At 47.8% G+C, this 15,869-nt stretch overlaps 1 protein-coding gene across 3 annotated transcripts in view; it reads left to right on the forward strand.

Annotated features, from left to right (window-relative positions):
- The window catches only part of SFSWAP (splicing factor SWAP), a 90,817-nt gene that overhangs the window by 38,394 nt on the left and 36,554 nt on the right, over nucleotides 1–15,869 (forward strand). For all 3 annotated transcript variants that reach the window (XM_025402627.1, XM_025402629.1, XM_025402630.1), the window contains 4 exons: nucleotides 5,430–5,670; nucleotides 6,667–6,798; nucleotides 7,971–8,064; nucleotides 9,389–9,560. In XM_025402627.1, coding sequence (XP_025258412.1) covers nucleotides 5,430–5,670; nucleotides 6,667–6,798; nucleotides 7,971–8,064; nucleotides 9,389–9,560 — 639 coding nt within the window. The remainder of the gene's footprint in view (nucleotides 1–5,429; nucleotides 5,671–6,666; nucleotides 6,799–7,970; nucleotides 8,065–9,388; nucleotides 9,561–15,869) is intronic.

Genomic DNA, 15,869 nt, shown 5'->3' on the forward strand with positions numbered 1-15,869 from the left:
GTTTCACCACGTTGGCCAGGCTGGTCTGGAACTCCTGGCCTCAAGTGATCCCTGTACCTTGGCCTCCCCAAGTGCTGGGATTTCAGGCATGAGCCACCTGGCCAGCCTATTTTCATTCTTTTTTTTTTTTTTTTTTTTTTTTTTGAGGCGGAGTCTCGCTCTGTCGCCCAGGCTGGAGTGCAGTGGCCGGATCTCAGCTCACTGCAACCTCCGCCTCCCAGGTTCATGCCATTCTCCTGCCTCAGCCTCCCAAGTAGCTGGGACTACAGGCGCCCGCCACCACGCCCGGCTAGTTTTTTGTATTTTTTAGTAGAGACGGGGTTTCACCGTGTTCGCCAGGATGGTCTCGATCTCCTGACCTCGTGATCCGCCCATCTTGGCCTCCCAAAGTGCTGGGATTACAGGCTTGAGCCACCGCGCCCGACCCTGTTTTTATTCTTAATGCACACATTGTTCATCTTCCCTGTCTTAGTTCTTCCGGAAAGGTGGTTGCTCACCAGTCTCCTCCTCTCTAAGAACCTTCTCAGCACAGGAGTTCTGTTCTGTCTGTTGAATTTACACGAGATTAAGATCATGCGGAGATACCAGGAAACTGGCTCTGGTTTTTGCAAGAAGCCTGTTGAATAGCGGGGCCTTGGGAGATAATTAGGCAGATTTCTCTGACCTGTGTTAAGTAGCTCTGCACGTTTCAGAGGAGGCAGTATTGGGGAAGAAGGACTTACAAATGTGCTTCCTGCTTTTAAGCAGCTTGGTTCTTGTCGTACAACTATACTTGCCTTTAGGGACTGTGTAGGTACCTGTTGGAATTTCTTTCTTGGATTTATTTGGAGTAGGCTTTCGTAGTACTCATAGTGTTTATTAGAGTAACATTACGTCAGCATTTAACTTACTTTAAAACCTAGTCCTCTTTTGGGAAATTCAATATAAAATCCTGAGAACAGCAACAAACCTAACAAAATATATGTGGTCCCAGCTTACTGAGGGTTCAACTTGATGATGGGGCAAATGCAATTTGCATTCAGTAGAGCATCAGTAAATTACTTGAGATGCTAAAAACTTTATTATAAAATAGGCTTCGTGTTAGATGATTTCATCCAGCCATCAGCTACTGTAGGTGCCCTGAGCACATTTAAGGCAGGGGAGGCTGTGCCATGATGTTTGGTAGGTTACAGGTGGATTCAGTGCATTTTCCATTTCACGGTGTTGTCAGTGTATGGTGAGGTTGTCGGGAAGTAGCCTCACGATAAGCCCAGGAGATTCCCTGCATGTCGTGGCAGCCTGAGGACAGCAGGAGCCCCTTGGCACGCTGTGCCCGCCCCCATTTATGACTAGTGATGGCACAGTTATTGTAAAGCTGATGTGACTTTTGCCAGCCCAGACTTCAGTTTGTAGACTACAGCCCAGCTCGTAGATTCTAATTCTGTTCTCACCCTGTTCTAGTCCAGAAATTCTTAAAGTTTAGTGTTCATGAGAATTGCTGTATACAACATACAAGGGGCTGTGTACAAAATCCCTGTGTGCTGTAGTTGCTAGTCAGTTTAAAGGGCTTCAGTCCAGTTAAAGGGTTCTGTGAGCTGTGCGGTGCTGCCACTGTGTGGGGCATGTGTCAAGCAGCTTCATGGTCACTGCGGGATATTTTAGCACTGAGGCATTTTAGAAGCAGCCCAGGCCATGCCACCAGCTGGCATGAACTGACTCATTAAACACTTACTGAGGGCCTGCTCATGCCAGGAGCTGTGCGAGCTGCTGAGGTTTTGTGGTCACTATTTGGAGATGTGGAGTCCTTGGGGCCATAGCTGCACCCCAGTCCTGGTGGCTGGTGCAGGAGTCGCCTTAGGGCATTGTGTACAGGGTCCCACGTGAGGTCCCACGTGAGCCCAGAGCAAAGGCATCCTGAGTCTGCCAAGGAGGCAGAGGCTTCCCAAAAGAGGTGGCACTGGAGATAAGCTGAATAGGGGCCTCTCGTGGCAGGCAGAGACCCTGTGAGGCCGTGCCAAGGACAGAGACCTGGGGACCAGAAACCAGGGCAAGGGGCGGGCTGGGCAAGCGGCAGAAGCCCTTCAGGAGACTGGCCCTGGGCTGTTCCAGACGCCTTGTGCCCGTCCTGCCTCCCACCAGGGCCACAGCGTCTGGGGAAGGATGGATCTGATGTCCTCCCTCAGATCTTCACATCCCTGACACCCTACGAAATGGGAATCTGGGAGAGGCAGCCCAAGAGCAGTGTAGCGGAATTCATGCACCCCTGCGGTGCTGGTTCCCGGGCCACTTCGGAGCATGGCAGTGCCACAGGCCACGCCCCACGCTCCACATTCCACCGTCTGCCGACAGATGAGTGTTTTCATCTCATTGAACAGCACATACTTTATTTCTCTTGGAGTCCTTTTGAGAAGCAGGACGATTTTCAAATTTGATTAAAACCTTGGAGAGAATCACAGGGAAGAGGTCCCAGCAGCAGTGGCTAGTAGCAGACCGTATCACAGAGGCTGCGCGTATCTGGGCTTCACAGCTCTCCTCCATGAGAATCTCCTGTGTCTGGGTCAAGGGTGTGCCCAGAGCATGGTCAGCCTGGGTGGTTTTTGTGTAGAGCCTCTGAAGCAAGTTGGGGACCCAGGCTAGGATGTCCCTGGAGGTGTTTTCAGATTTGGGGATTTGTTTCATTTTTACACCTAGAGACAGCCTTTTTTTCTTTTTGTGAGCTCAGCTCGGGGTTTCACTCTATCACCCAGGCTGGAGCGCAGTGGTGCCATCACACCTCAATGCAGCCCCGAACTCCTGGGCTCCCGCCATTCTCCTGCCACAGCGTCCCAAGTAGCTGGGACGATAGGTGTGTACCATACCCAGCTAGTTTATTTTATTTTTTGGAGATGGGGTCTGACAATACTGCCCAGGCCTGAAGCATCCTCCCACCTCAGCCTCGCAAAGTGCCAGGATTATAAATGTGAGCCACTGCACCCAGGCTAAATTTTTCATTATATTTTAGCCAACGTTTTTGATGTTTGTAGTGGATGAGTCTCTGAGTAGTCTGCCATTTTGCCAGCACTGCTATTTTTTTTTAACACTTCGTTTTTATTTAACAAGATGGAATGCTCAGGAAGGTCATATAGTCTGAAGTCTGCGGGTTCTTTCAAAGAAATGGCGCTTAGCTTTGAAAATAACTTCTTCATCTCTGTTGTGTTCCAGGGTGATTGCACTTTACACAGTTACATAAAGAATGCAGGTATCAGGTTGGAGTTGCGTAATATGTACTACTAGTTGAAATAATTATAAACTGTTTTGTTTTGTTTGTTTTTATGAATTCAGATCCCTTCCTTTGTGGCCCCAGTTTAAAACATATTTGGGCTTCTTTTTAGGAATGAGACTGACTGTCCAGGGCAGGACGTGGGGTTTCCGTCCTTCCTGCTGAGGTGGGAGGCTTGAGACCTGACAGTAGCCAGTCAGTAGTGGGGTCGGTTCCGCCCAGCCCTCCCTAGAGCCAAGCACACAGTGGGCTGCGCTGTCTCCCCTGGAGTGCTGGCTTCACCCTGGCCCATACACAGTAACCTGATGGCTCCAGCAGGGAGTGGATGGAAGCAGCAGCTCCCCTCTTCCAGGGATGACGTTGTCTCTTACAGAAGCACGTGCTTATATTTGGATTCCTGATTTTGATAGGAAAGCCTGTGTTGGACTATCAGGTCAGTTCGTCGGTCCAGCACGTACTCTGTGCTCAGTGCAGAGGCTACAGAGACAGTGAAGACAGGACCTGCCCCTGCAGGACCTCAGAGACGGTGCCTGCCCTGCTGTCAGCCTCCTCCCATTGACCTCCAAGGGTTTCATCCTTGCCCCCGGCCTTTTCTCAGAGATGGTACTCAGATATTTCTGTGTAGACGATAATGTGGAGTACATTGAGCCCACTTATCTTATTTTGAAAATTTGGAGTATTGCTGTTTCTGTGTCATGGTGGTTGGTATATAACATGGAGCTGGAGAACGACGGTTTAGGAGTTCATCGTGTCTAATTAATTTAAATAAGTCGGCCGGGCGCGGTGGCTCAAGCCTGTAATCCCAGCACTTTGGGAGGCCGAGATGGGCGGATCACGAGGTCAGGAGATCGAGACCATCCTGGTGAACACAGTGAAACCCCGTCTCTACTAAGAAATACAAAAAATAGCCGGGCGAGATGGCGGGCGCCTGTAGTCCCAGCTACTCGGGAGGCTGAGGCCGGAGAATGGCGTAAACCCGGGAGGCGGAGCCTGCAGTGAGCTGAGATCCGGCCACTGCACTCCAGCCTGGGCTACAGAGCGAGACTCCGTCTCAAAAACAAAAAAAAAAAAAAAAAAAAAAAATTTAAATAAGTCGTTGGCAGCTGGAGAATATGCCTACAGTACGTAGGAATTATGCTGCCTTGCCAATCTATGACGGAAAGGTCAAGAGAGTCTAAGTCGTACTTCTGAAATGTTTCTCTGCGTAGCATACATTACTGGAAACCATGGTTAAGCTTTCACTGTTTTTCAGTGTTACCGTTTCAAGGTGAATTAATTGAAAATGAAGATAAAAGTTCTTAATTAGAAAAATAATTTTGCCATCTCCTAATAAAGAGGAAATTAAATCTGTGTGTAGTCAGAACTACTTGCTTATCTACAACAGGACTGGAAATTAAATTTCATAAGTAATCGTTGAATCTTCTGCGATTCATGGTTCTGAACATTTAGCCCCAAAAAGGATAAATGTACAGGATTTTTAATTGTTAAGACAGCGTGCCACTGCCCTACAGATACCTGCATGTGTGCACAGAATAGGGGGGAAGATGGCGTACATCACTGTCTGTGATGGAAAGGTCCAGACGCAGACTCAGTGCCCATGGGAACTTTTATTTACTGGATAAATTCCCCCACAGCCTGTGTTGCTGGGGCCGGGGGTTGACACCGGGGTTGCCAGGAGCACCTGCCTTACCGAGGGGGTAGTTTCCGGATTAACGTGTGAACGGAGGGAGCAGCGTGCCTGGAGAATGAAAGCTGATGTCAGCGCAGGCAGCTAGCCAGAGGCGTTTCCTCACATGTGCATTTAGGAGCATAGGTGGCCTTCGTGAGCCGTGTGAGCAAAGGGGTGACTGGTTGCCGCAAGAGAGGAGACTGTTCCCAACCTGCACATTTTGAAGTTAAGGAGAATATTAATTTGTCTAGAGAATATTCACGTCTGGTGGCTTTGAACATCCTCATGCTGTTCACTTTCCATCTGTCTTTGGATGTGTGTTGTGGCTTTGCCTGGTTCTTTTAAATTGCGTATTGCACAGACAACATTTTTGTATCAGAAAAATCTAGAAAACAGCATGGTTGGAAGTGAGCAGAAGCAAGGCTGCATCTTGCCAGGGGACAGGCTCCTGTGACTGTGTTGTGGACTCACGGACCAGTCTGTCGCTGGCCATGCTCACTCCCAGGCAATGTGTCTCCACAGCGACCGTGGCAGCCATGTATTACAGCTACTACATGCTACCGGATGGCACTTACTGCCTGGCGCCGCCCCCTCCCGGAATCGACGTGGCCACTTACTACAGCACCCTTCCTGCTGGTGTGACCGTGTCTAACTCCCCCGGAGTGACGACCACCGCCCCACCGCCTCCCGGGACCACGCCACCGCCGCCCCCAACCACGGCGGAGACAAGCAGCGGGGCCACCTCCACAACCACCACCACAAGGTAGGCGCAGGGTCCGCCGGTGCCTGCTGTGTGGGTCACTTAGCAGTGCAGTCACTGGAGCCATCTGTGTCTCCATGGGGGTCTTGTAATCTGGATCACATATAGGGGTCCCCATTATCTGAGTAGTTATTATTCCAAATCCCCAAGTTACAAAGTTGACAGGAAAACAGAAATGGTCGTAGCACAAACTTTTTAGCGTTGAAGTTAAACCTCTTATAAAGTTGAGTTCATTTCACGTTGCACGCTGGCCCCAGATCTCCAGCATCTGTTCTTGCGCTTTGTGTCAGAGTCTCAGTTGAGCTGTGCTAGGCAAAATCAGTATGCAGTGAAACTGCAGTTGTTTGCAAAACATGCAGGTTCATAAAGTTGAGGAAGGTGATGTTGGGGTGCTTCATGAGTCTCTCCGAAGCTGTTGGCCATTGCGGGGGCCTGGCAGCTACTTTAGTTAACCTGTGAAGCCATCGGCAGAGCCCTAGCTTCCCCAACAGCAAGGGCCCCCCGTGTTCGTGGGACGAGGAAGAGACAGGTGCTTTACCAGAGGGCCTGGAATGCCCGGCCTTGAAAGGAGGCTCTTGGGAAATGTAATAAAACATGGGAGTTTCTGTAAAAACGACTCTTTCTGGTCATGCTGAGCAAGTCAAACAGGAAATGAAGAAAGCTGAATCATGCTTGCTGACTTTTTTTTTAATATAACAGCAACAACAACAAAAACTTACTCTTGGTTATTTCTAAGAATTAGCTTGTGATTGGGGAGAAATGTTAATTACTAGGAAAAATGCACCTTTTATCACTAAAATCCCCATTTTCACTCGACAATAATCCTGTCTAGTTGACTTTAGTTTCTGTCGTATGCATCACCTTCAACAAGAGCCTCCACTATATACTGTAACTCACATGTCTCTCTGGACATCTGAGGCGGTGAGGACCTCCGAGCAGCCAGGACTGAGCTTGGCGAGCCCCTGAGGCCCAGGGGCCTCACAGACTCTTCTCCCACAGTGCACTTGCCCCCGTGGCCGCCATCATCCCCCCGCCCCCCGACGTCCAGCCTGTGATTGACAAGCTAGCCGAGTATGTCGCCAGGAACGGCCTGAAGTTCGAGACCAGTGTTCGTGCCAAGAATGATCAAAGGTCAGAAGAAGAATTTTGTATGTTAGGTATATGGCATTTGGGGATTTCGTTTAGCCTTTTTTAAAAAATGTAGGTACAGAATGAATTTTTTTTTATGTATTTTTAATCCTTTTCTTGGCTCAAATGTCTTTTTTGAGATTCAGTCTCGCTGTGTCACCCAGGCTGGAGTGCAGTGGCGTGATCTTGGCTCACTGCAACCTCTACCTCCTGGGCCCAAGCAATTCTCCTGTCTCAGCCTTCCAAGTAGCTGGGACTACAGGTGCGCACCACCACGCCTGGCTAATTTTTGTATTTTAGTAGAGACAGGGTTTCACTGTGTTGGCCAGGCTGGTCTCAAACTCCTGACCTCAAGTGATCCACTTGCCTCGGCCTTCCAAAGTGCTAGGATTACAGGCATGAGCCACCACACCCAACCAATGTCTTTAGATAAATACATTTTTTAATTGGCTTGTTAAATTGCTTAGACTTGGGGTGGTGTTTTTAAATTATGTTACCTGTTTTTTGTTTGTTTCATTTTTTAAGTAAGAATTTTGGGCCGGGCGCGGTGGCTCAAGCCTGTAATCCCAGCACTTTGGGAGGCCGAGACGGGCGGATCACGAGGTCAGGAGATCGAGACCATCCTGGCTAATACGGTGAAACCCCGTCTCTACTAAAAAATACAAAAAACTAGCCAGGCGAGGTGGCGGGCGCCTGTAGTCCCAGCTACTTGGGAGGCTGAGGCAGGAGAATGGCATAAACCTGGGAGTCAGAGCTTGCAGTGAGCTGAGATCCGGCCACTGCACTCCAGCCTGGGCGACAGAGCGAGACTCCATCTCAAAAAAAAAAAAAAAGAATTTTGAAGCTACCTAAAATAAAAGCCTATAATTCATGGTTTTCAAGAATCTGCCTTAAAAATCTAGACACAAACCCTTCTTTTTAAAAAACAAGTAATGTCCCATGCTTCAGTGCTAGTAAAGCCTAAAAATATGTTGTCAGTTTATAGTGTGACCTGTGTAACCCCGGGCAAGCGATTTCGACCCCTTGTATGCCGTCTCCCTCGTCTATGAGTAGCTGTAATAGTAACTACCTTGTGGGGTTGTGGAGATCAGTAAAGAGCTAGGAGAACAGGGCCTGTTGTTACTTCAGTGTGCTTATGTTGGTAAATGACCCATTTTCTTTCTCCTTCTGCTCAGATTTGAATTCCTGCAGCCATGGCACCAGTATAATGCCTATTATGAGTTTAAGAAGCAGTTCTTCCTCCAGAAAGAAGGGGGCGATAGCACGCAGGTACGTGTCTGAACACAGGGAGGCCGTGAAGCTGTTACAGGTGACTCTGCCTTCCAGATCAGAAGTCACTTTCTGTTTATTCTCCTACAGGTGAAAGGGCTGGGTGATTCTTCACCTTTCTTTAATGTGTGTCTGGCATACTCCATCTTTCACGTCCCCCTTAGCTCTGGAACTTGATCTATTGAAAACATCTGCCCACATTCACAGTACTGATGATTGTTTGTCCAGCACATTCTAAACAAAAAAAATCCTGTTCCTTCAGCTGTTCGATGTTTTGGCTGTCTACAGTTTTTAGCTACATTTCCTGACAGCTGAGTACCCTGCATGTGTTGTGTTAACATGTATGAAATATATAAAATATGGCCAGGTACAGTGGCTCATGCCTGTAATCCCAGCACTTTGGGAGGCCAGGCGGATGGATCATGAGGTCAGGAGATCGAGACCATCCTGGCTAACATAGTGAAACCCCATCTCTGCTAAAAATACAAAAAATTAGCCAGGCGTGGCAGCAGATGCCTGCAGTCCCAGCTACTTGGGAGGCTGAGGCAGGAGAATGGCATGAATCCCGGGGGGCGGAGCTTGCGGTGAGCAGAGATCTTGCCACTGCACTCCAGCCTGGGCAACAGAGTGAGACTCTCTCAAAAAAGAAAAAAGAAAAAAAAAAAAAATATATATATATATATATATATATGTGGGCGCCTCACAGCTGGCCAGCTGCTGCTGGGGGTGTCCTGCAGCATGGTCTCTGCCTGCTCCTGCACGCCCTTCCCCCTCACCAGGTCCCCGGCGTGGTGCTGGTGTCCTTGGAAGTGCTTTTTGTCCCGCAGCCCCGTCTTCTGCCTTTGTTCTGCTCTTCTCAGTTATACAGACACCCTGACATTTTTGTAAAGCCAGTTTTGGTGAAGAGATGACATGGACCTTGCTTCTCAGGAGATTTCTTCAGACCTTTATCTCCGATGGCATGGCCCACACTGAAAGAAACTGACTCCTCTGTAGGTGATGGGGATAATTTGGTATTTTTAAAGAATTCTCAGTAATCAGCGTCCAAAGAAAAGGTACCGAAGATTGGTTCCCAAGGCAGTATTAGGGCTTCAAAGAGTATAGTGTTTTTTCAGACAGGAGAAAATCTTCTGCTCCTCTTTGATATATTCTATTGTAAGAAAAAATAGCAGATCTGGATATGGAAGTCTATTCCCAGTGCTGCTTGGGCAGTAATGTACAGTTGCCGTTGTCCAGTGAAACATACATACTGTATACATCTCTCTTTTTTGAAAATGTCTGTATAATTTCTTGCTGACAGTTTATAGTGACATTTCATCTCTAGGCTGTGTCCGCACCGGAAGAGGCTCCCACAGACTCTGCTCCTGAGAAGCCGAGTGACACTGGGGAGGACGGCGCGCCTGAAGACACGGCCGAGGTGGGAGCACGGGCAGGCTCAGGCGGGAAGAAGGAGGCGTCGTCCAGTAAGACCGTCCCGGACGGGAAGCTGGTGAAAGGTACGCTGCCACTTGCATGTTGGCCTTGCACGTTCCACCGTAAGTCGGCAAGCTCAGGATCCTCGGCAACCTCACCTGCAGGCTGGGTTGGGGTTGGCGGCCCCCGCAGGTGGCTGCGGCGAAACCTCCGCCTTCTGCGCTGTGTCGTGCTTGCCTAGCGTGGCACTGGAGGTAACGTGGGTGTGAGCAGCCCTTAGGTATGTGTCTGTTTAACAGTCTGTTCACTGTACTGGACGTTTGCAGAAAGTTTCAAATAATCCTTCATACTCCCTGGGACTTCTGAAGCTATTTATATGCAAACTGTTGTACCAATGAAATTCATTTACTTATTTGTCAAAGCAGGTTCCTTGAGAATCTCTGCCAGGCGATACTTCGCTCACTCGATTTCAGTTACTTTATTATGTTCTTGGAGGGAGACTTTCATGTCGCAGGACACACATGCACGTAAAAATAAAAAGCCAGTGCAATTAAAAAGCAGACAGAAGCAAAGGCCAGAGCAGGCGCCGTAGCCAGGAGCCTCATGGAAGCCCGTGTGGAGCAGCGGTGGGCTCCCCCGCGGGAGGGAGGTTCTGTGGAGGAGAGGCGTTCAGCTGGTGTTGCGAGAGGAACGGGAGGCACCGAGGCGGGGGTGCAGCCCTAGGCAGGAGCGCCGTGGTGCGAGCTGCCCGGCCCTGTGCTGAGATGTGGTAGGTAGTCAGCAGTGACTAGGGGGGTGGCTGGTGAAGGAGCCTTGGCCAGCTTGTCCAGGCGTGCCCTTTGGGGGAGGGGCCGGTACATCTGACAGGTTTCAGGTCAGCAGAATCACTTTATCCAGTCTGGTGACTTTGTGATGCAATTAAGCCACTGGAGCGACTTCAGAGATTTCTGGTGGCATTGGTGGCCTGGAATGGAGTGTGACAGGTGTGGCAGTGGGGCGAGGTGACAGCTCTTGGGTTAGAAGGAAAGGCGGAGTGGAGACGAGAGATTGAGGAAGTAGGCTGGGGTGGTAAGAGGACCATTCTTTGCATAAAGATGCCTTGCTGTATGAGAATGGTGATCATTCAGCAAAACAAAATCCGTGTGGATGAACTGCTAACTAGGCCATTCACTATGTGTGTCTTTGGGCCTCTCATTCCAGGAGGTTACCTGAGCACAAATGATCCATCTCTCACCTTTCCCGGCCATCCACAGACTCTCATTGGAATAACCAAAGGATTGTAATAAGTAGAGGATGAAAATGGTTATTGCTCTAGAAAGCAGGGGGAGGTACTGTCTGTATGTCAGGGTAAGGCAGCACACCTGGAGCTCGCAGAGAAGTGCCCTTGAGACTCAGGGCGGTGACCCCAGGGGAGTCGACCATCAGCCACAGAGGGGTGGTCAGGAGGCTGGAACAAGCTGGGAGCATCCCAGAGGCAGCAGTACCTCATCCATTCTCACACCCCAGAAAGAAACCACAGCCCGAACCTGCCTCCTGCCCCAGGGTTTGTGAGCACAGGGAAGGCGCCTGACGCAGCCAGCTATGGGGCGTGGAGAGGGGTTGTGAGCCCAGGGAAGGCGCCTGACCCCTGCCAGCTGTGGGGCTCGCAGAGGAGCAGCCCTGCACACAAGGCTGCTGCCAACCAGCATGGCCTTCTCCACACCTCCCTGATTGTCCTGGCACCTGGCAGACAAAACAGCACACCCAGAAGTTTCCCGTCTCCATCCACCCAAGCCTGAGACACTTGAACAGAGATCTACTCAGTATCTGACAAAACTCATGCTAACTCTCAGTTCTCAAAAGCACAGGCCAGCCTCTCTTTGAATAGATGCGGAGACAGAAATGTCATTGCGCCCACAGAGATTCCAAAGTTCGGAAGACACAGCTGAGCCTCCAGGCATATGGGCATCTCTGAAACAGACTGCGTAACAGGAGAAAAATCTTTGTCTCTAATTTGTATTCTACAAAACTGAAAATATAAAACTTGTGCTACTGATTATCAGACGTGGAAAAGATTGCTTAGAAATAAATTGCTGTGGAGTGTGGTGGCTCACGCCCATAATCCCAGCACACAGAGAGGCCAGGGCAGGCAGATCGCTTGAGTCCAAGAGTTTTTGAGACCAGCCTGGGCAACATGACAAAACCCCGTCTCTGCTAAAATTACAAAAATGTAGCCAGGCATAGTGGCGCATGCCTGTAGCACCAGCTCCTCACAGAGGCTGTGAAGTGGGAGGATCACTTAAGCCTGGGAGGTAGAAACCAGCCTGGACAATATCGTGAGACCAAAAAAATTAAATTAACCAGGCTTGGTGGCACACATCTGTGCTCCCAGCTACTTGGAGGCTAAGGTGGGAGGATTGTTTGAGCCTGGGAGATGGAGGTTGCAGTGAGGCAAGACCACGCCACTGCGTTCCAGCGTGTGTGACAGAGGAAAAAAATTATAGGTATCTTTAAAGTATATGAAGAACATATATTATTTCAAATTTGAATGAATTTGAAAATCAGTGAAAAATATCATTTTCTAAGAAAACATGAGTTGCTGAAATTATTTCATAAATAAGGAACCGACATAGATCTATAGACCTGAAAGAATTTTGAAAATAATTGGTTAGTGAAATACCTCTAAACCCAGGCAGTCAGCCAAGACAAATTAAAGGTCAAGTTAGTTCACCCTCAAGAAATAGAACGCCTACATCATTAAAGCCACTCCAGAGCATTAAGAAAGATGGAAAAGAATGAAGCTCTCAAAGCTTGGCAATCTGTAGACCACGATCACTTACAAGTATAGATGTTAAGATATGAAACTGAATTCAGCTATGTATGAAAATAGTAATAAGTTATGAGCAAGTAGGATTGTTCCAGGAATCCCAGTATGTCACAAAATGAGAAGATCTTCTAGTATAGTTTATCATATTAACAGATGAATGGCTTTCTCAGATGCTGAGAAAGCAGCAACATTCTCTCACATTTTTATGATGAAACTTCTTTAGTATAACAGTAATTGATGTTGGAAAAACAGGCTCTCCGTTTTGAAAAATAATAAGACATCACATATTTGACAACCATAATTCCATATAAATCCAGTATTTAAATGTAAAAAATAAAACTAGAAAAGTAGAAACATATAAAGGTAATTTTTTGAAATAATCTTGGAGCTGGAAAGAAGTGTCTAAGAACTGAAGCTGTAAATCATGGGGAAAGATTAGTAGGTCTAATGGGGGCTTGGCCTGAATAAAGTTAAAAGACAAATACAGAAATGGCAGTAATTGCTAACACATAAAAATAAAGGTTAACATCCTTACTATAGAAAGAGCTTTTATAAATCAATAAGAAAAGACAGTCACTGACCTAGAGAAATAGACAAAGGACATGAAAAGGTGGTTCCAAAAAGAAGAAAAATCGATGGCCAGTAAATATATTTTTTCAATGTATCCTCATTAACAGGTTTTTATTTTTTGCCTCTCAAATTGATAAAGTTTTAAAAAAGTAACAATGATAGGCTGTGGGCAGTGGGGGTACTGGTTTTGAAGGAACAATGATAGAGGCTGTGGGCAGTGGGAGTACTGGTTTTGAAGGAACAATGATAGAGGCTGTGGGCAGTGTGGGCAGTGGGAGTACTATTTTTGAAGGAACAATGATAGAGAGGCTGTGGGCAGTGGGAGCACTGGTTTTGAAGGAACAGTGATAGAGAGGCTGTGGGCAGTGGGAGTACTGGTTTTGAAGGAACAATAATAGAGAGGCTGTGGGCAGTGGGAGCACTGGTTTTGAAGGAACAGTGATAGGCTGTGGGCAGTGGGAGCACTGATTTTGAAGGAACAATGATAGAGAGGCTGTGGGCAGTGGGAGTACTGATTTTGAAGGAACAATGATAGGCTGTGGGCAGTGGGAGCACTGGTTTTGAAGGAACAATGATAGAGAGGCTGTGGGCAGTGGGAGTACTGATTTTGAAGGAACAGTGATAGGCTGTGGGCAGTGGGAGTACTGGTTTTGAAGGAACAATGATAGAGAGGCTGTGGGCAGTGGGAGTACTGGTTTTGAAGGAACAGTGATAGAGAGGCTGTGGGCAGTGGGAGTACTGATTTTGAAGTGTAAGTTGATACAACCCAGTAATATGGACTGAATTTTAAATGAAAATGACCTTCTACTCCTAGAAACGTGTTTTACCAAGATGTCTATACATGGATGTTTGTTGTAGGGCATGTTTGTTTTTTAAAATAAAAAAAAAGCTTGGAAGCAGTTATGGTAAATTGTGAATTGGCATGTCCATACTACTTTTTGCTGTCTAAGTGGTCTGAGTTGACACGGAAACGTGTCTACACATAAAGAAAGGAGTTGCTGGGGCTGGACACAGTGGCTCACGCCTGTAATCCCAGCACTTTGGGAGGCCGAGGGGGGCAGATCACGAAGTCAGGAGTTTGAGACCAGCCTGGCCAACATGGTGAAACCCTGTCTGTACTAAAAATACAAAAATCAGCCAGGTGTGGTGGCAGGCACCTGTAGTCCCAGCTAATTGGGAGGCTGAGGCAGGAGAATTACTTGAAACTATAAGGTGGAGGTTGCAGTGAGCCTAGATCACGCCACTGCACTCCAGCCTGGGTGAAAGAGCAAAACTCCGTCTCAAAGAAAAAATAAAAAAGGAGTTGCTTATTAAGTGAAAATAGCAGGTTATGAAACAAGGAGCTGTGCCCTCATTTTTCACACGTGTACCATTGTACACTTCTGCCGAGGAATCCACCAGTGATGTTCAGATGATTTTTTTCCATATTGGGATTGCAGCTGATCTTTTTGCTCATATGCTTTCAAAATTTCCCATAGAAAATGTATATTACTTTTGAAGTTAGAAGTTAGCAATAAGAGTTGTTAGCTAAAAAGCAGAAACCTATTTGCTACGGAAGATGGAGGGTTCACTCAGGGGTGCCCAATGCCATGTCAGCCGTGCATCTGGCACTGCCTGGGAGATAGTGGGCCGTCATCGCCTGAATGCAGATCGTAGTGAGTGGTGTGCAGGAATGAGGTGGGGCAGGTCTGTCTGAGGAGGCCTCGTAGGGGCTGGTCCTTGAAGAATGTGAAAGGGACAGGAGAAGAGCAGGCAGCTCTCAGGCAGAGGGCAGGCCGGCAGCAGAGGTGAGGGGCAGTGCAAACGTGGAGCAATGGCCCCGGTCACGCAGGGACATGGCAGCCTTGGGAAGGAACTGGGTTTATTCTGAATGCAGCATGAGACCACTCGCTGAAGCGGTAGGACATGCTTTCCATGTGTTGTCACGTGATCTGCAAGGAGGATTCTAGGCAGAAGCAACAATTTTGTGATTGAAAAATTCCATTCCCTGCACTGACCTGAGGTACCATGAGAAACTTACTTAATCTTTTCACCCTCGGTTTTCCCATCTATAAAATGGGAAGCCTCTCAGTGTCCGTTCTGTGGAGCTGTAAAGGCTGAGTAAGGGAGGCCTGTGGGCCGTGTGCCATAGGCCACTCTTAGTGTAAGTAGCTGTGGTTTTGGCTTTGTGTTTGGTATGTATAGATACTAGCTTTAAAATGTCTACTTGAGAGGCCGGACAAGGTGGATCACCTGAGGTCAGGAGTTCGAGACCAGCCTGGCCAACATGGTGAAACCCATCTCTACTAAAAATACAAAAAATTAGCTGGACATGGTGGCACGCTCCTGTAATGCCAGCTACTCGGGAGGCTGAGGCAGGAGAATCGTCTGAACCTGGGAGGCAGAGGTTGCAATGAGCTGAGATTGCGCCTTTGCACTTCAGCCTGGGCGACAGAGTGAGACTCTGTCTCAAAAAAGCAAAAAATGTCTACTTGAGGCTGGGCACAGTTGCTCATGCTTGTAATCCCAGCACTTCGGGAGGCTCAGGCAGGAGGATTGCTTGAGGCCAGGAAGTCAAGACTGCAATAAGCTATGATTGCACCACTGCACTGCAGGCTGGGCAATACAGTGAAACCCTGTCTCAAAAAATATTAAGAAAATAAAATGTAAAATGAAATAAGCATCACTAGAAAGTGTTCCAGAAGCTTTCATCTTAATACTCTTATTTGTTGATTGCATATTTTTCTAATTTGGGGAGATGGTTTGGAAATAATTGTTATTAAATCATTTCGTGATATGTTTTAGTCTAGCCCCTTGTTTTTTTTTTTGTTTTGTTTTTTGAGACAGAATCTCACTCTGTCGCCCAGGCTGGTGCAGTGCAGTGGTGTGATCTCAGCCCACTGTAACCTCCGCCTCCCAGGTTCAAGTGATTCTCCTGTCTCAGCCTCCCAAGTAGCTGGGATTACAGGCACCCGCCACCGCACCCAGCTAATTTGTATATTTTTAGTAGAGACAGGATTTCACGATGTTGGCCAGG

Source organism: Theropithecus gelada, chromosome 11 (assembly GCF_003255815.1).
Source record: "Theropithecus gelada isolate Dixy chromosome 11, Tgel_1.0, whole genome shotgun sequence".
In the NCBI taxonomy this organism is placed as follows: Eukaryota; Metazoa; Chordata; class Mammalia; order Primates; family Cercopithecidae; genus Theropithecus; species Theropithecus gelada.